The sequence below is a fragment of the Otolemur garnettii genome, unplaced genomic scaffold (genome assembly GCF_000181295.1).
Source record: "Otolemur garnettii isolate 467f Iridium unplaced genomic scaffold, OtoGar3 scaffold00005, whole genome shotgun sequence".
NCBI classification, from domain to species: Eukaryota; Metazoa; Chordata; class Mammalia; order Primates; family Galagidae; genus Otolemur; species Otolemur garnettii.
The window spans coordinates 46,215,774-46,237,151 of record NW_003852400.1 but is presented as its reverse complement, the minus strand read 5'-3'; the positions used below and the strand labels follow the sequence as shown (position 1 = coordinate 46,237,151).

Here is a 21,378-nt window from a genome sequence, read left to right as displayed (position 1 = left end):
ATCATCAGATTCCCCAGGATAAGGAATCATTTACATTCTGAAATGGAATAGTCTAATTTCAAAATTATTTCTGTAGTAGAACTATTTCAGAAATAAATCAGAGGAAATCTCAAGTAGAACTCCCCCCCCCCCACATACACAAATACTCTATAAAACTGATAAACATGTCATACAATTAATCAAGACTGGAGTGGTGTAAAAAACATTCAAGACGGACTTGTTCATGCCCTCATCTTCTTTCTCCATCATGGTTATAGCATATAGAACAAAGCAATTAAAAAATAACTAGATTTTGTCAAAGAAGAGCTAAAGACAGAGATGTCAGGATCCCAACACATCCAGATGAGGGCACATAAATATCTGATGTAAATTGGAAGTGTGACCTACATAACTTTGCAAACTACAAGTGCTTACACCAGGATGTCGGTCCTTGAGATTTGGTCTTCTATCAGTGGTTTGCATGTCATGGTGTCCACTTCCTAAGTGCTAAAAATAAACTCAGCCTCCTCCCAAAGAGTTGGATCCTATAGGCCCAGGTACATGCTTTTTAGTACACACTCAGGTGTACTCAGGCCCAGGTACATGCTTTTTAGTACACACTCAGGTGTACTCAGGAGGTGTGTGCCTCTGTCACAGACAGCGCTCCCCTATCTGCACACTATTTCCAAGTCTCTATCACAGCACCTTTATTTGTTTACTTTTCTGAACTTGGCACTGATACTATCTTTTTAATTAATTTGTTGAATTATTTATTCATCACCTCTCCCCACTGAAATGAAAACTATCTGACATTAGGGGGAGGGGAGCAGAAAGATAAGTCCATAGTGTTCACCACTGGGAAACAGGCTTTCAATATTTGTTGAACCAATTTTAATAATGCAAGTGGCTCTTGGAATACAGTATTTAAGATACTAAGTCATTTCTCTAGGTAGATAAGGTATCCTGCTTTGACTGAAGGTTCAGTCTTATTAAAACTCTGCCTCATGAAGTATATAAGGAATTAAGGCAGAAAGTATTTGAAGAAATATGCAAGAAATGTTTAAGAAGTTCTTTTCTCACATAGTTGGTTCATTTATAAATAAATTTGTTCAGTACACATGTGTTTATATGCTATATGTGTTACAGAGGTGATTTAAAATTTGTTCATTCTAGATGGGGAGATATGGTTCAAACATAAATAACTACAATTAAGTTCAACAGCAATAGACATTCTAAATCAAATGAGATCTAAATCACAGATGACAATACAATATCATAAAAATTCTCCTCAAAATTAATCTAGTGAGTCTGTGAAGAATCAGTCAAAATCCAAGCATACTTTTTATGGAACTTGATTTTTAAAAGTCTACATAAAAGAATAAAGGTCAAAAAAATAGAAAGCCTATTTTTCAATAATATATAAAGATATAAATGTTTTAAAATTAGTGTTAATGACCTATAAAATGTCAAAAAATCAATGGCATAAAATAGACAGAATTTGGCTTGGTGCCCATCTGTCAGTGGTTAGGGTGCTGGCCACATACACTGGGGCTGGAGAGTTAAAACCAGGCCAGGGCCTGCCAAACAACAATGACAAGGCAACAAAAAAACAGCCAGGCCTTGTGGGCGCCTGTAGTCCCAGCTACTTGGGAGGCTGAGGCAAGAGAATTGCTTAAGTCCAAGAGTTTGAGGTTGCTGTGAGCTGTGATGCCGCAGCACTCTATCCAGGGCAACATAATGAGACTCTATCTCAAAAAATAAATAAATAAATAAATAAATAAAAATAGAATTTTCAAGACTGCAAGCCAAAACCTTTTAGTGGATCAGGAAATTAATTTAGTAGTGATCAATGGCTTTGTTTTAGACGAGAACAGAAATTAGCAGAGCACAACATACTCTTAGGTATAGGTGTTGAATGGATGTTTGTGCTGTATGTGTGTGAATGTGTGAGTGGGGCATCACGTTACAACACAAAATTCATTCTTGCTTTGGGTGGCACTTTAATAAGTTTAGAAAACACTAGAAGAATAAAAAAACAGAACAGAGTTTGGGAATCAGAAATATGATTAGGGTGATTATTTCAAAATCATTAAGAAAAGGAGAATTGTTCCATCAAGGGTATCGAGACATTAACTATCTGTATAAAATAGTAACAATAAAGTTAATTTCCTGTCACATAAAAAGGAGAGGGTGAGAAACTATAAAAACAGAGAAATCAGGATGAAATTTCTTCACAATGAAAAAAAGAGGGAAAGTTTAACCACTGGGAGAAAATACTCGTAACTTCTAGAAAAAGTACAGACTCGGCATCCAAAATTCACACCTAATTTATTTAAATAAATCACAAAAGTAAACGTGATAGCAAAATGGATACAGGATATTAATAAATAAACACATAAAAACAAAAGTACGTAACACACACACAAAAGCACGGCTAACGCCACAATGCAAATCAAAACAAAAATAAGGTAGCTTCTCACACTCACTGGCAAAGCCATGAGAGTCCACTAATATCAAGGACTGGTAGGGACAACAGGAAAGTTACACTCAAATACGTGCGTGGAGATAAAGGACAAACTTTCTAGATACTGTGAAGGGCGATTTGAAAGTACCTATTAAATAAATATGTACATAATTCCTAACTGAGCCATTCTACTTTGTGACATTTATCCTAGAGAAACACTAACAATCATGCCAACTGAGATGCATGTAGGGTATTCCTTGTTATGTAAGTTTATAACAGAAAAGAACATATAAGTAAACCAGGGCCCATTAAGAGCAAAGCGTCTCAGTAACGTGGTGTATTTATACTGTGCCTACAAGTAAAGACAGAAGCTAGATCCATATGTCACATGGCAAGATCTCTGAAACTGGTATTGAATGACAGAAAGCGATTTTCAGAAAAAGACACATGGACTCATACCACTAATGTGAAAAAATACAAAACAACTCTGAGAAGAAACCTATGAAAGGGGCTTCAAGGAGGGGGGACAAGGGCCTAGCCTGATGAACAAGCACGTCTGGAGGGCCCAAAAGAATGTGAGTGTGAGGAAACCAAGGACCCAGAAAGAGCCAATAATCCATGACCAGTCGCAAAGAGAGGCACAGAGAGGCCAGGGAAAGACTTGCAACCAATTTCCCAAAGGAAAGGGTGCTTATCTGTCCCTGTGCACAGCCTGTGCCCCTGGGCCTCTCACCTTTTCTCCATCATGAGAGGCCCCCACTTCCAACTCTCTCTGGAAGTGCTCTAAACGTTCCCTTTGTGCTTAAATAAAATGTCTCTGTTACACTGAAACGGGTGTGGGTTACTTTTACTCTATTCACGCTGCCTATGCTGCTGCAGTTTTATCTTCTGTTTCCACACATTTTTGCTTTGAATGACCGCCATGTCAGATGAACTATCACGCTCAGCCAAATACCTGAACCAGGTCAACTGGGTTTGGGGAACTGGGACCCCCGAGCCCCCATGAATATTATATTGTGTCCATGGGTAAACACACAGAGCCTGAGAAAGAAACAAGCTGAACAGAAGTCACCACTGGAAAAGAGGAGAGAGAACACAGAAGTGGCAGATCGTTCAACAGGACTTAGGATAGGGGTCATGTTATTTTATCACTGGAAGTTTTATTCGGCTATTTTTTGGATCTGAGGGGTTTTTAATAGCACCATATTCATTTCTTGTGTTTCTCATGTTTTTAATATTTCTTCTTTTCTATCCTTCCATAGTATTTCTATGATCTGTAGGTCTGGAATGTCTAATCCGATTGCTCCTGGGCTCTCAGTGTTAGAGGCTGCTTCATTGTTTTTTATATTTTTGCCTTGGGACATGTTGGGACATGTGTCAGTAGGGACTCCAATGCCAGGCTGGATAATACATACTTACACAGACATTTTTCAATTGCTTTTTTGTGGAAATACTACCTGCCCGGGGTCATTTTGTGTTATTTCTCAACTTTGAGGCTATACAAATACAGGTGGCCCATAAAGTTTATGTGCAATTTAAAATAGTTGTCTTGAAATGCAAGTAATGTAAATTTGTAATCCAAACCTCATTGGGAGCAGGCCCATATGTTTGAATGATCAGGGGAATCTTGCAAAGTTTGGGGTGATGTTTTGTTTGTTTATTAAATTTTTTAATGTTACTTTTAAATGAGAGAAAACAGTGAGAGTCTTTTGTTGTCAGTACAAAATAAAACTGAAAAAAACTGTCAAAGGGTCATCTTACACTGCCTGCTGGTTTTCTTTTCCCCTAGATCAAACCTTTCACTGTCTTTGCAGGACAGCAAGAAGCATCGCTTTCTAGAGATTTTCAGTTTCAACTCCCCTCCTTCCATGAATTTAAGGCCTCATTTTTGTATTTCTGTTTTTTTATTTTTTTAGAAACAGGACAGAGGTTTTTATTGACAGGTAGAAAGACCGATAAGCAAAAGAGGGAAACAAAAGTGGGGGAACAGATCCTCTGGCAGCAGAGGGGGATATAAGTGGGAGGCCACTGTTAGTAGATTTCTGTGCCTCTTAAAACTCAAGTGTCTAAGGAACAAACAGGAACCTGACACAACAGTAAGTCACAGGTCTGGGGTCCCGATCACCAGTTTTGGCCGGTGGAAACTGTCTTTCGTGTACTTAGCTATATATTTAAAAGAATGTTTTACTATATTTTAGGTATTTGTAGTTGTGGCAAGTGGGTTTGTAGATTCTCTAATTGACTATAACGCTGGAAATAATGTTTTAATATTTTAAAACCTGAACTCATCTTTACTTACATAGTTAAAAATTAATAAAAACAGTAAATACTTATCAGAGAAACAAAAACAGTGATTGTCTAAATGTGTTTTACTGAAGATGTGGCTTTTGACCCAATTCTCAGAGACAGGCAAGATGTGAACACCAGATGGATGGGGGGGAAGAGAGGGGTCATGTGTCTGTGATTCGGCACCATCATCCCACTTTGCGGGAAGAGTCTTTATCAAATGTTAACCATGACGATATATTAAACCATGTTTCTTCCTGTGAAGAGGGGATGGGAAACATTTGCAGGGCTTTTTATGTGAAGAACAGTGGGGGTTGGCTGGCGAAGTGGCTCATACCTGTATTCCCAGCACTCTGGGAGGTCAAAGCAGGTGGATTGCCTAAGCTCAGAAGTTCATGACCAGCCTGAGCTACAGTGAGACCTCCTGTCTGAAAATAGCCAGGGAATGTGGTGAGTGCCTATTGTCCCAGCTACTCAGGAGGCTGAGGCCCGAGGATCACTTAAGCCCAAGAGTTTGAGGTTGCTGTGAGCTATAACACCACTACACTCAAACCCAGGGTAATAGAGTGTAACTCGGTCTCAAAAAAAAAAAAAAAAAAAGCACTGGGGCTAATTTTCAACTGCAGATAATTTTGTCCCTCACAGGACACTTGGCAATATCCCGTGATGTTTTTGGTTGTCACGACATAGGGGGTACTGCTCATATCTGATGGCTAAAGCTTAGGAATGCAGCTAAACAGCCTGCAACACCCAACAGACCCCACGACAAAGAACATCTGTCCCCAAGGTCAGTATTTCTACTACTGAGAAACCCTGGTGCACAGCAGAAGTCACCGGCAGCCCCTTGTGTAGCTACAATGGGTCCCTCTTCCCCTTTGCCTCTCTCTCACTCTCTGTCAATGTTATGCCTCTGGACATCAATAGTCTATACTTCAGATTTAATGAAAATCTTTCTAAAAACTATCACAAACATTTGCACCTCACTGGAACTATTTTAGAATCTCTGCAACCAAGTGTCTGAGCAGACAAAGACAGGGGACCCTTGCTTCTTTCCTTCTCCGCCTTCTCAATCACCTGCCCCTAGAATCGAGCCTCTTGACCACCTCACTAGAGGCAACATGGCTGTCTTTCCTCACCTTGACTGATCCTTCCAGACCTTACATTGTGCCTTAGTCTGACCTTCTGCACATCTAATGTTTGCTTATGCTGCATCCATGGATCACGAGGACTTTGCCTGGACAGCTGGTAAACCAGTATGGTAAATAAAATGTGCCACCGGGTTAACGTGGGAGACCTAATGCCAGTATTACCAGGCTGGTCTCTAAGGTTAAACTGTCACACACCATTTCAGACACTCAACACTCATACAAATAATGAATTCCCAAAACTACTGACATTGGAAAATTTAGTCTAGTGGTGTAAAAACAGCCCATTATCAAAGGATAGGTTTAAAAAACCTAGTGGTAGCAGAGAGAAAAAAAATACTTTTAATTTTAGTCAAATCAGTTATACGTCCACAAACTAAACAAATGCAATTTCTAAAACTAACCTTTTTAGAAATAAGGCAGTTAAAATAGCTCTACTTTTGTAATCAGCCTTCTTAAAATAGATATAATTGTTTTTAATGCTATTCAAAGAAAGGAGTAATTCAGTGTTAAGAAAGGCTCCAAAGCATAACAGTTAATGGCACAGACTGCCTGGGTTCAAAACCACAAGCTCCAACTCAGGACCTGTGATTATGGCCAGTTCACCGCATTTCTTTGCACCTCTCTTTCCTTGTCTGCAAATGACAAATACATTATTTGCAATAGTATTCACCTCAGAGCGTTGTCATATGGATGAAGTGGTGTTTAGAAATCTGCAGACAGTACATAGTCAACATCGCGAGTTTGTAAAACAAACAAGCCAGTACATGTGGGCAGCGTGATCAGGCTGTAGTCAGCCAATTACCAGAGTGTCCTGCGTTTTCATGTTTGCTCAGACTTACAGCAAGCTCAAGTCCAGGGGCCCAAGAGCAAGAGGAAAGCCTAACCAAAGTTTGCTCGAGCCAAGATAAAGGTTAAGGAATGGACATTTGTGAACAATCATTCTCTGTAGGACTATAGGAATACTAGTTTAATACTAGTTTATTCTTTTATTAGAATAAAAAAAAATAGCTAGCAGTCGAACCCTTTAGACAGGTTAAGTGACTAAACAGCCAACCTGGCATCAATGAAAATGTCTATTTCTCACTCTCACCTTGAGCACTGACCCTTTGTTTCTAGGCCCCAGCTGTACTGTGTAAGAGGTGCTCCACTGCCAACGCTGTCAGGTTACTTAAAGAATACGCAAACTTATGTTTCCCAAGAGTCTCTTTCTCTCTCTTTTTTTTTTCCTCCAGCTTAGATGCAAGAAACATTTCATCCCAGCAGAAGTAAACAGCTGGAACATGCAGGGAGTAAAAGAACCAGTAACAGCAAAGAAGCACAGAAGTGTTGCAACTATTTTTTACAAAGTAAAAATGAGCTCCATATATTGGGAAAGAGACATTTGGGAACAAACAAGTACTGCACAAAGTCATAAAAATGCCCCACCAAGAAGCCCAGTGCAGACATTCCACTGGCATCTGGTTGGGAAACGCACAGACTCTCACACACAATCACGCCTTCTACTCCTGAGAAACACATGGGAAGAAACAGTTCTTAAGACTCAAGGACAGTTAACAAGTGGACATACATTTTATAAGAAAAAAGTACTTATTGTTTAATAAACAAGTTCATAATATTTTAAATTCCAATTATATCATTTTACTATCGTTACTAAAATAGATTAATGACTCTTACGAATTAAAAAAAAAAAAAAACTGAGATTACTTTTGAAACACTGGAATCCAAAACCGTGAGAGAAAAAGCAGAGCTCAGTTTAACTTTGGGATTCTTCACTTGTTGTCCCCAACACGGTCATTGACTCATCTGAGACCATCTTCAATGTCTCAGGCTAAAGGTTTTCCAGCAGGATGCAGGATTTTGCCTCTTGACATAGAGTGATATTAACAGTAATCGATGTAATTACTATTGATAATAGTAAATAGAAATTGATAAAAACATCAGAGTATCGGCAAACCGAACTTAATCTTCTCTTATCTCAGATATTCCCCTTCTAAGAACCTCTTTTTAGCCGTACCACATCTGGAATGGCTTCCTCCCCCCTGCAGCCAGAGCACAATGTCCTGACCACATTAGATTCTCTTCAGACTAATTATAATTGTGCCATATACAATAGTTCACCAAACTATGAACAGGGATTAGCACTTCATGAAGCAAAAAGCAACAGGTTAGTTAAAAAAAAAAAAAAATTAAACATCTTATTTTGGCATTGTGATATTTACAATATGGTACATTTACCAGTCAGTGATATGTTATGAATCTCCAAGGAATGGTTAGAGTCTATTGCCATCATGTCGTCTTCTTGGACCGGTAGAGTTGTAAAAGGTGAATCTGTAAGAGAAAGAAGGTGAGATTATACATTCTTACCAAGGCCGAATAACTATCCAAAAACCTCTTTGCAACAGCTACAATGTTATTATACACCATGAAGGAAAAACAGTGTTTTCAGGAAGCTCTAAAGCTTATATGCTTCAAAGATATTCAGAAATAGATTGGGCAATTAAATGTGATGTTTCTGATTTTTTTTTTCCATAGTCTTCTTGTACCTGAAAGTCCTTACTGACTTGGCAATCTAAATTTTATTTTTAAGCTTTTTAAATAAGAGTCATTGTATTTAAGCTTTTTTAAAATAAAAACTTCCCGTTTTCTGATACTACAATTATAATTGCTTTACCAGACATAAATAAACTCCAGACACTGAGGAATCAGAGAGTGCAAGAAACGGGAAAGACAAGGACAGGCAGAAAAGACAGGAGAACAAAGAGGAACAGGCTCTCTGCAGCGGAGGGCGTAAAAAATCAAACTGAAAGCCCTGGACACGAGGGCACAGAGGATAAACCGGTCACTCGGTGAGTTCAGGCTATTGGTTTCCAGCCATGGTTCCAATGAGGCACATCCTCTAACTCCCGAGTTGCCTCTATCATTTCTCTCTCCTTTCAAAAACCTTATTAAAAAAAAAAAAAATTCCATTTCAACCCTCCTCCCTCTCCTCAAAGCTCTGTACACTACCCAGTGTTCCTCTGACTTTTGTACCCCAGAATTTACCTTCCAGGAGTAGGACCCCAACTCTGTCAAACAAGTGGACGAGGAGCTTGTATCATAAACTTGGCTGCATTCTTTCAATATTCCATTCACCATAAATTAAACCTGAGCCTTTTCTGTTGCTTTTTCTTGTTTTAATACTCTGTCTAGAAAGTTATTCCTGGTCTGAGATTAGATTAGCACTTCTTTCCTTTCTTATACACGTATGCAAAACATTATCAAAGTTGGCATTTCTTTTGTTGCTGTAGTTTTATACATTCTTTTCATAAAATTACCTAATAAAAAATGGACCTAGCAGAATCTAGCTCTCCAATAGGCTGTGTTCCAAAGGTCTAATCATCTCTAACACAGCTTTGGAAGTTGAAATTCATTTTCTCATAAAATAATCCTTTAATAATATACTTAAATCGCACTACCCTCTGACAGAGATTATCCGGGAAAATATGTCCTGAGTTTCTCACTGGGCTAGCTGGAAGGCAAAAGCTTTCCTCCACCCGCACCCCATATTCCTTCATTCATATTCATACACCCCTCCTCCCGCCTTTCCTCTTGCTTTCTCTCTGAAAGACACAAACACACACATAAACACCACTAAACAGGCTCTCATCAACATTATTTTTCTAATGAAAATGTCTTTTTTCACCCCCCATTCTTAGGGATAGCTCACTGGAGGTTTTATTCAAGAGGAAATATTTCAGAATGATCAAGGCAGATGCTATTCCTTTACAGATAGGAAGTCAGGAGGAGATGGACGGGAAGGAAAGAGTCCTTGGTACCTCCTGCTCAGGGAAGCTTGCAAAGCATAAGCTTTGAGAGCTGCGCTTCCTGGCCAGTTAGTGCTCGTTCCTTGGCCTAGTCCACGACGGAGCAGAATGCCATCCTGAGGGGTTCTGACCACACGTTTTATCTTTACACAAGCCCATAATTCTTTTGAGACTGTCCATCATGGTGTTTTATTATTAGTATGCACACTATTAGTAAGAGTGACATAAACTCAAAAAATGCTTTCTCTCATCCTTGTTCACATTTCACTTAAGTGAACAGATGGAGCACCGGATACAACTCGACTCTGATGGTGAGGAAGAGGCTGAGTAAAGTCAGGCTCCAAAGGGCTACGTGGATTGCAGTAGCGGGTGTTCAGGCTCATAACTGTGACCAAGAGTAATTAAAATTTGAGAGTAACAACCATCTATACCTCGTACGGACTAAACGAGCCTGTATATTCTACACAAGTTGGCATCTGAGCTGCAGTGTGGAGCCTACCTTGGAGGTGGAAGGAAGGTAAAGAAAATGCCACCGAGATGAGCTCTGATGCTGGCGCTGTGTTCCCCTTACTGACCACCAGGACCAGCCCACCCGGGGCCTGCATTAGAACAAGAAGACAGTGGGGTTCTAAGCTTGGCTTGGGTGGAAATCTAAGCTCTCCAGTAGTTGAAAGAATAGGAATGGAAGGAGCAACCAAGCTTCAGGAGGGAGAGAAGTCTGGGCAGTCCCAGGATATGCCAGTTGTTGAGGCCGTTTCCAACTGCCAGTCACATATCAAAGATACAATCACCACCTGTATGCCAAATTCATATTCCCTTTAAAGTATCTCAATCAGGCTCCAGTTTTCACTGAACAATCCTGAACGCAGAAGAACATGTATAACGGTGGCGATTTTTTGCCTTGGGAGAAGTCCCTGGAAGACAGAATATATACCAATGCCCTGAGAGGAAAGGCAGGACAGACCACAAACGGTGTCGGAATAGTAAGAAGGAGAAGTTCTTTGTGTAGAAAAGATATTTTTTAACTAAAAAAGTGAACGTAAACCTTCTTGTTTTCAGTTGGAGGACGGCTGGCAGGTGGCTGATTCCACTAACATTGGAGTTTAAAAAAACTGGCAGGAGATTGGGGCCGATGTGGCCTGAATACTTCCCTTAAGAGATCAGACTGAGTCACAAAACCAAGTATAAAATGGAGAGATAGGAATTCTGAGTCCTAATCCAAGTTCTGTCACTGATTTGTTACTTACGGTTTCGAAATATGCACCCAGCTCAGTCTTTGACAATACGTCTCTACTGAGAACCTCATTTCATAGGGAGAAAAAAGAAGGATCAGAGAAGGTGCAGAAATGCACGTAATAGTGCCTAGATTATAACATGCATTCCTCCAGTCATCATACTCACCCCTTGCTAAATCATTGCTGGAAATGTTCTACCTGGCTTCCTTTAGTGGCAAAAATGCTAGCATAAAAGAGTAATGTCAAACAGTTACTCTGAAGATTAAAAGAAGTTTGTTTTTTTGTTCCTTTTGCGGAGGAGATGAGGCATAAGACTTTTGCATCAAAGAACTGAGTAACATTCTAATTTTCACTTATTACTGTTTCATGTGAAATAGCAGAATGGCCCCTGCTTAGATGTTTTCCACATATTACATTTTAAAATAGGCATTGCTGGAACAGCCTACAATTTATGCTCTTAACACTTTCAAATGAAATAATCATGTTATAATTCTACTCAAAATATTACAGTAACTTTTCACATATTTCATTTGGGGGCTTCATTTAATTGAAATAAATTGGGAAGGAAAAAAGAGGTAACACTAGAAAGCTACATTGGATTTTAGGATTTGCTTTAATGAAAGCAGGAAATAAATTCAATTACATCTCCAATTAAGAATAAACATTCTCTCTAAATCCCCCCAAATCTCTTTGTTATAGTTTAAAATTATGGAAAGGCCTAGACTTCATTAAGGAAAAAGTATAAGAAGCAAGCATTATTAAAATAAATATAATTCTTTCTCTTTACGTATCTTATCTATGTATTGATTGCTATCAACATCTGCAACTAAAATTATTTTAATAAAATTTAATCTTTAAAAATCTTAATTTTAGGGCAGCACCCGTAGCTCAGTGGGTGGGGTGCCAGCCACATACACCTAGGCTGGCGGGTTCGAACCTGGCCCAGGCCAGCTAAAACAACAATGACAACTGCAAGAAAAAATAGCCAAGCATTGTGGTGGGCACCTGTAGTCCCAGCTACTTGGGACGATGAGGCAAGAGAACCGGTTGAGCCCAAGAGTTTGAGGTTGCTGTAAGCTGTGACACCACAGCACTCTACCCAGGGATTACAACTTGAGGCTCTGTCTCAAAAAAAAAAAAAAAATCTTAATTTTAAAGTTCTGATATATAGCATTATTTATGTGCTTCACAATTACAGAAACGCTACAATTTAGGAATGAATCATATATACTATTTATAAAATGAAGATTTGGAAATCAGAATGTATTTCCTCATGAGAGCAATATTATATATAAGCATGAGCTGTCACACCAAATCGTAAAAGCCATTTGTGCCATGATATGGCTAAGCTGTGGCTTTAGAAAACCTAGTTACCAAGTAAAATATTGCCTATAAACAGTGCATTTAGAGTTCTATTTCTGGGTTCTACGACTATGCCATGCCCATCCCCATCCTTAACTGCAATCGGAGAAAGAAAAGAGAAGAACTATGGCTACTCTGAGTCCTGAAAATCATCCTTCGGAGAAAGTGCATGAAGAAAAGAAGAAAGAAAAAAAAAGATTTGTCAAGAAAATTCAAGTCATTCTGAAGAGGCCATTTGTAAGTCAGACTTTCTAAGTCAGGAACAGATAACAGTATACAGAAAACTCTAGATGTTTGATACAATATGGGAACTATTGGATGAGAAGGTCATTTATAGACAAAAAAAGTCCTTAAAAAAGTCTAAGGACAAGCATGGTACGCACTTTTACTTGCCTTATAAAGCTACATGTACAACCTAATCATGGAATAGAAATAGATTGTTCTTTCATTATAACACATTTTATAATAAAATACATATCCAAGTTCAGTGTGGAAATTCTGTTTCAAATCACCTCTACATAGTTCATTAGGAGCCTTTAACAGTAAGTCTTATGCCAAATACAACTCTAAATAAAAAGTAAAAACCCAAAAGGGTAGCTAAGATATTTACTCCTTCTAAAAACAGATATTTTAAATATTTCACTTGCTAGGTTAGCCTTTGATAAGACTTGGATTCTGTTCAGTGGTTCTCCACTGGGGATGATTTTGCCCCACAGGCAACATTTGGCAAACGTTTGAAGGCATTTCATTTGTCCCAACTGAGGGAAGATTACTACATTTATTTAGTATGTTGTATTCATTTCCATAACAAATTATCTTAAATTAGGTGTCATAAAAAAACTACTACAAATTTGGTGGTAAAAACAACAGTAGTTTATTCTTTCACATTCCTGAAGGCTGGGAGTCTGAAGGCAAAGCCATACTCCCTGGGAAGACTCCAGGGAAGCACCCTTCCTCGCCTCTGCCTCCCTCGCATCTGGGAGTTGTCAGCAATCACTAGAGCTGACAGCTGCATCACTAATCCCTGTCTCTGTCTTCACAGGGTCATCGTCCTTCTGTGTGTGTCTATGTCTGCACATCCAAATCTCCCTCTTTTTTCTTTGATAAAAACAAAGTCATAGGGATTAAGGCTGACTTTAATCTAGTATGATCCCATTTGAATTTATTACATCTGCCGAAGACCTTACTCCTAAATAAGGTCACTTTCACAGGTACCAAAGGTCAGAACATAAATATACAAGGGGTCTGAAAAAAAAATGTATGCACATTTTAAGAGATGTTATCTATTGATTACTTTTCAAAGTTTGAGTTGCAGTAGCAATCCGTAGTATGACATCCACAGCAGTTCTTGCAAATGCAAAAGTCAACATGATCTGGTATATATTGAGTATTGCAATTTTAATACAATGTGTCTCTTTCTTAAAATGTGGGAACTTTTTTTGAAATCCACTGTATTTGAGGAGGGATAAATAATTCACTGGCTATCTATGTAGAGGCCAGGGTTACTGCTAAACATTTCGTAATAATAATCCCCACAACAAAGAATTATCCAGCCCAAATGTCAATAATACCAAGGTTGAAAATCCTGATTTTTAATAATCTTCAACATATTTTTAACAATCTTCAAATGGCCCTGGGGCCTAAGGTCATGTTATATATAATTTAGGTGCAGATATTTTAAAGCATCAACATTTCTTGCTACCCTTCACTACCAACCACATCCTCCTTCCAGGACCCTATTTTGAGGATATTTTAGGAAGAAACACCACTTGCCAGATAGAGTGCTGAAATGCAAACCAGGAAACCAGTGATAGCTATTAGCCAGCTCACTGTTCTTGGCTATGATATCACATGAAAGCACTTTGGGTTTCAAGATCAATTAAATGAGATCTCTAAATTCCCTTTCAGGTTCTCAGAACTGTAACTGTAAGGCTATAAAAATATCCTGGTTTGAGATTAAGAACACATTAGTTATGATCATCTTAATAACTTTAAAAATACCAAAAAAGTGTTATTTTCAATGAGAAAGAATAACACTTTCTTTTAGAAAGAATAACGATAACATCTATTTCTTCCGTACCAACATTTGAGGCAGTTTGTCGTGTCTGAATAGCGATGATGTTTTATTAGTAGTAGAGAGTTCATTTTTAACAAAGTGTTGTAAAATTTGTTCCTTTACATCAGCTTCTTTGTCATATGTTGTTTCCTTATATTGTGAAATATGTAAGATCATCTATAAAAAATTAACTTGAAAAGATTACAATCTAGGACAAACAGCCTCAACACATATAATTTGTTTCTGTTCAAGGGCACATACTCCTTTGGAAAATGGTACCTAAGAAGATAAATCGATGGCCATTTTTCAACTATCATTTTCTTTTAAGTGTAATTTTACTTTTAATTGTTTTGTTGTTGTTGAAGTTGTCATTGTTGTTCAGCTGGCCAGAGCTGGGCTCCAACCCGCCAGCCTCGGTGCCTGTGGCTGGCACTTTAGTTTAATGCCTTCCTTAACTCAAGTCTTCTCAGAAAGAATTGAATTACTTCTTTGTTTCTTTTCAAATAGAAACTTAGTTTCAATGTCAAGATCAGGACATTTTTTCTCCTGAACCACATGCGACTTAGTTTCAATGTCAAGATCAGGACATTTTTTCCCTTGAACCACATGCCAGTGAGTAAGTTGCTGTCTTGGTCACCCACATATCTCTAGAACATTGCTGTATATTCCATACAAAGGGCATTTCCCTACACAGATCCCAATCCTGCCACTATACAAAGGGCATTTCCCTACACAGATCCCAATCCTGCCACTATACAAAGGGCATTTCCCTACACAGATCCCAATCCTGCCACTAAAATCAGGAGATGAGCATCTCATCTATGCAGCACCATTTCATCCTCATGCCCCATTTATGTTCCAACTAAAGTCCTTATAATATACTAATAAAATGTGCTAGCTCAGAATGGCCTGTGGCCCTTAGCTGGTTGTTTCTCCAGCCCTTCCTGACCGTGAGGCTTACCAAACAGAACTCCCAGGAGAGTTCTCCGGTGATGATTAGATTTGAGGTAGGCACCTTGGAGAGGAATATCACAGAGGGAATGCTGAATTCTTCTCCTTGAACCCTATCAGATGGAACACTGTTGTGTGTGTGAGCTTTTAGTGATGATTTTCACTTTGATCATTTGATCAAAGTGGTGTTTCTCAAGCTTTTCCACTGGAAAGGTACTCTTTCCCCCTTTGCATTAATAAGAATTTTGTAGGGAGTTACTTTGAAACTGTACTATTTTGTGCTTCACTAAATTTTCCATTGATTTATTTAATTAATTTTTATCAGTATGGACTCATGAATCCATTCTCTAAGAAGTCCTGGCCGCTGTTCAGAAGGAACAGTATTAGAGTCTAAGATCTAAGTCTACTCAGAGCTGTTGGGAAATCACTGCTCCATCTCAGTGGACAGAACTAAGAATACATGCATGAACATTCACATAAACACACATACAACATACATGTAATGTAAGTAGTATGAACATGTGTATATATGATATGCAAGCTATAACACCCCACCATCCTTACTAGGCTTGGCCTCTGAGACCCTGATCTGGGCCCTTTCTGCTCCACCTGCCAAGGAAGGACACCTCCCTCCTCTCCCCCCACTCAATGGCTATTCAGGGAAAGATGGGAGGGAGAGGAAAAGCAGGAAAAGTGGTGAGGGGGACAGAAGAGCAAGAAGAAGAGTCAGTTGAACTAATTCTTAACAAGCGTTGGAGGGTAGGCTTATAGTTAATTTGTTCCTTCAAACAGTTTGAACACTCGCAAAGATTAAAAACTGCTAGCACTGTCTTCTGAGATACGGACTACCAATGTCACAAACCTGTGGGTGTCAGATTATATTTGTTTCAAAAAATAGTGTTAGTAGGCAGCTGCTCTTTGGGGCATGCATAGACTAGGGAAAGAGGTTGAACAAGGATACACGAAACCCAGGTCCTCTGAAAGTTACAATGGTCATGTCAAATGACCCCACGACAAACATTTCTCAAAAGATAAATACAACCCATTGTCCTAATTTCTTTCACGTAACATTTGTAATAATGATGTTTAAATATTCCTATTTACATAATATTTTCCTTTAAAAAGATATTGTATATTTCTTATTTAATTAAAAAGCCCTACAAGAGTCCAGGTGAGTCCCTTTGCCTAACTTTATTCCAAGATTCAAACTGTGTCAGTATTTCCTTCAGCTCCAATCAAACATTTAGACTGTGTCCTCTGTCGGTGGTTCCAGATTTTCAATGACATACCTGATTAGCACAGAGGGACGACTCAGCACTGAGCACTGTGTGTAAACATTGTGTTTAAGTACACAAATGTTGGATTGATTGATGCCAAATTTCCTGCTCCCGCTGCTTAACTGAGAGTGTAGACTTGGGCAATTACTTAACCTAAGCCCCAATTTCCTCATCTGAAAGCCAGAAATAATAAAAGCTAACTCCTAGTGCAATGCCTGGCACATAATTGTTACATAGTAAATGTGATAATTTATAGCCATTTTTATTACAAAAATTTGGCTCCAAGTCTTAGGTGAATGATATTCCTATCTCCCAGTATGTATTTAAAGCATCTGGATTAAAATATCTGATGAACCTCACAATATCATTTAGCCAACAGGAAATTGAATTTCATAGAGATCGATACAGTATGTTGAAAACAAGCTGAGGTTGCCCAATAACTTTTAATTTGGGCTTCAAATTAGATACTAACTTCATGCCTTTTATCTGAAATACCATTCCATAATTTCAGCTTAAGTAGAGATAAAAGGACAGCTTTTACACCATATATAAACACAGATATCCACTCCCCCGTGGCATCCCACCTACTTACACCTTCATTTATCCTACTTTTTAATTTGTTTCCTGTTTTTTCCCCTTTAGAAATCTGCTCTGGATAGCAATTTAAATGAACAGAATGAGTATCTATCTAACAGCACATTCTCGGGCCGTATCAGTTTATGCAACAGTTTTCCACCTGGTTAGAATCATATGAGTAGCTGTTAAAACACCTAATATCCAGGCCAAACAAACCAGAGATGTTGAGGGCAAGATCCAGGCATCAGTATTTTTAAAACTCTCTGGTAGTTCTGACATACGGCCAAGGAGAACCAAAGTTCTGGAACTAAACCAGAACGCACTGGTTCTCAAAACTGGAATACTCCGAGGGGAATAACAGGTCAAGGATAAAAGAACTAGTGGTAACCAGAGGCGGAGGGAATATACTGGATAATTCTTCACAAGTGGAATAATGGAAAAGAAATATAGGGCAAGGCAAAAGGTTACCCACAATATTTTACCCAAGTTGTTAATTAAGCCTATTAAAGGCCATATAAAAACTGAATAGTCTTACCTTTTGATTAATCTCTCCTTCTTTATGGTATGTTTCAAAACATCTACATCTACATCTTTCATGCTATAAGCGCATGAAAATAAATTCTCACGAAAGGTTGAAAACTTTGCGTGGAATAGTCCTGATTCTAGTTACCGACGGCCGTTACACACCAGCCTGAGAGGTTGGTGTGTTGTTACCCTTACTGGCTGCTACGACTTAAAGGTTTACAACACTGAAACCCGAATCACAAGGTAGGTTAAACGGACTATTCTATAAATAAAAAACAATTATAAACAGGTAAAGGGAAATGGCAAATTTGGTGTTGACTTTGGTAATGGTTTGCACATAAACTTCTCAAAATGTCTTAAACAAACAAAAGGAAAGAAACAACACCCCAAAACTCTGTTCTCAAAGACTATGGTGTCAAAAGAAGAGAGATGAACGTGATCCTGTAAGTCGTTACGACTTTGGTTGGTTACTTGGTCATGATTTTTTGCTCCACTCAGCTCTGGGAAACATCCTCAAAGCCAATGCACCTGCTAGGAGGAATGAAAGAGGTGACACTTGGGCCTTACTAGCCGTTCCAGCGGCAGGAGCAGGCCTGGGGTTGCGGCTTCCAGATCTTAGCACAGGCCAAAGTCTGGCCCCCCACCCACCCACGCGTCCTGCGCCCTGTTCCTGGGAGAAACCAGACCCTGCCCTACCACCCACGCCTCCGACTCTCGGGGCGCTGCCGCTTCCAGATACACGCCTAGGAGCGGAGGAGCGCGAGCCGCCGGCTCCCCGGCTCAGCTTAGGTAACCCCAGTCTGGCCAATGGGAGGCCGCCGCCGCCGTCCGCGCCCGCGCCCGCGCCGGCATCGCGCGCCTCGGCCCTGAGCCCGGCTGTGCCCGGCTGTGCCCGCCGCCCGCCGGGACCCGAACCCCGCGCGCTCCTTCCCGCGCGCCCTCCGCCCTTCCACCCAGCCCTCGCGTCCGTCCCACCTGGATCCTCGCCGTCCGCCAGGCTCGGGAGCGCGGCGACGAGAAGGCACAGGAAGGGAAGCAGCGCGAGCGTCAGTCCGCGGAGTCCCCGCAGGCCGAGGAGGGCGCGCATGGCGCGGGAGGATCCGCCGCGGTCCTGCCGCAGACCGCTCCGTCGGCTCGCTGCCCTCGGTGTCCCGAGTCCCCGTGCACACTCGCCGATGGCCCAGGGCCCGCTGCCAGTCCTGGGGGCGGACGCGCGAGCGAGGCGGAGTGGGAGGGGCCGGGCTGGCTGCCCTATTCCCCCGAGAGGCTCTCGCTGCGCCCGGCCCTCCATCAATTATGCAGCCGGCTGCCGGCTCCGGCGCGCCCGGATGTGCGGTGCCTCCTCCAGCCGCATCCTCGCGGGCCTCCACCCTGTGGGCTGCGGCAGGGCGGACCGGAGTTTGCTTAAAGTGCCTGGGAAGGTGATGCTTAGCCCACCCTCAGGGGGAGGTCGTAGCCTCTGCAGGTCCTCTGAGGCGTGATTCACTTATTTACTTTGTGGGACAGATGAGAAGGAGAACCCTTTACTGCTCCCTTTATCCCGTACTTCTCTGGGGTTTCTTATCTTATGTTTGCGCTGGATTGAGATTCTATCCAGCTGCCCACAGCCTGGACTAATCTTCCTTTGCTCTGCCTGCCAATCACAGACACCCTCTCTTCCAGTCTCTGAAGGCTGAAGCGCTTCTCTCTAAAGTTTCAGATTCCCAAGGGCCCTTAGTGTGTCTGATTTTATTTTACTTATGTTTGCTTAGTCTAACAGCTTTGGGCAACCACTGAGAACCAAGAAACAAAAACTAAAGTCGATACTTTGTAACCATATAAAGATGTGTACCTTTGTTACGCTACAGTGTTTAAGATAATGCTGCCCCTTAACCGAGCACGGCCGCAGTTTGCGATTTTCAGTGCCCCCAGCCGAAATAAAACAACCAAAATCTAGACCTTTATCTGGGAACGGAGGAGAAAGCTACATTGTAACATAAAAACATCTTGAGAGTTGATGACTGTCTAGAATGTTGTAACACATTAAAAGATACTGGTCAAATCCTTCTCAGGAGCTCCGTTCCTTCTCCCTTTGTTTTTTAAAGGTTAGCTTTGATAGCCATAAATTCAAAATATATCCGTGTCAAACAAACAAAAGGGGGGACTGAAAGAAATGTTAGATAAAAATTTTGAAAACTGATCTGTTTAGCAAGAACGATGTTTACTCCAGACAGGAGTAGTTGATTTTTAATTGGCATGCATTACTAAAAGATTACTCTGTTTCTACTTTAGTTATTATATGTGTAAAACTTTGAAAGGAATGTACATTATTCAAATTGGTGAGAGAATATGAGTGATACAATTCATGCAATATTATCTCCCATGTGCCAGACACTGTGTTCAAAATAAGCTGAATAAATGTTTTGCATATAACGTGTGTGAGCGTGCACACACACACACACAAGTTAATATAATGAATTATGTATCTGTGAACTACAAATCCAAGGAAAGCCTCTTCTCAGTCACAAAATTATGATTATGATGATAAAACCTTTCAAACAAAGTCTTTTAAGAGACATTGAAGGACTAAAACTTACATACTGTGACGTCTCAGCACTTACTAAACCCAAATTACCTAACCAGTGCCCGCTAAATCACCGCTGTTTTGCTGCGCTGTATCCGGTCTCAGCCTGCTGGCAAACATTTCTCTGCATCTACCTAGACTATGAACAGTAACCTCTTCTCCTATCAAACTGATTGACCCTTCCCAATTAGTGCTATGAAATCCTTAAACATAAATGCACCTTCCTTTGAATGAGCTAACCATTGGGGGCCTAACCTGTTCCCATAGGAACCTTCCCCTTTGTCCTCCTTGGCCCCTCCCCCACTCCGCCTCCTCTCCTCCTGAGACAAAGCACACAGAGGACCTAGTTAGCCAACCTGAAAGCTCTAGCCAAAAGACTGTAACTCTCCAAAGCCCTCTGGGCCAGCAGTGGAATTTGCCCACCCTCTACAGCCTCATATAAAAGGGGATTCTAACTGTCCTGGAAGGGGCAGACACAGACACCCTCCTTGCACTCCAGGCATGTGGCTGTCCCTTTTCAATACAGCTGGCCTGAACACCTTCACACCCTCCTGGTCTCATCTCTGGGCACCGCCACTGACACCTTTCACTGACCTGATTCACAGAAAAATTTTTTTCTGCGTAGATACCTAGTAATGGGGTCATGGGGTCAAATGGAAGGTCAACTTTTAGCTCTTTGAAGATTCTCCACACTTCTTTCTGAGGAGGCTGTATTAGTTTGCAATCACACCAGCAGTGTAAAAGTGTCCCCTTCTTTACATATCCACATCAGCATCTGTGGGCTATGTATACCCTGGAATACTATGCCACCATAAAAAAGAAAGGGTGACTTTACATCTTTTGTATTAACCTGGATGGAGTTGAAACACATTCTCCTTGGTAAAGTATCACAAGAATGGAAAAGCAAGTATCCAATGTACTCAATACTAACATGAAACCAATAGAAAAACAACTGCATCCTCACACAAAAGAAAAACAATTCAATTCAAGAGGGGAGAGAGGAGAAGGGAAAGGGGAGGAGGGGGGATTGGTAAGGTCTCACCTAATGGTCAGAATGTAAAGATATACAGCACACCCTCGGGTGAAGGGCTCAACTACAACATGGACTGCCTGACAACTCTCATATTAACCTGAAATTTAAAAAAAGAAAGGA

The 21,378-nt window shown here is 40.4% G+C and overlaps 1 protein-coding gene across 1 annotated transcript in view; it reads right to left on the bottom strand.

The window, feature by feature from the left end:
• EMB (embigin) overlaps window positions 1-18,859 on the bottom strand; it is a 52,800-nt gene extending 33,941 nt beyond the window's left edge. The window contains exons 1-2 of the mRNA XM_012812664.2: window positions 18,638-18,859; window positions 8,113-8,205 (exon numbers count right to left, since the gene is read on the bottom strand). Of these exons, the coding sequence (XP_012668118.1) occupies window positions 8,113-8,205; window positions 18,638-18,749 (205 nt within the window). The 5' untranslated portion in view covers window positions 18,750-18,859. The remainder of the gene's footprint in view (window positions 1-8,112; window positions 8,206-18,637) is intronic.
• Between the last annotated feature and the right edge of the window lie 2,519 nt (window positions 18,860-21,378).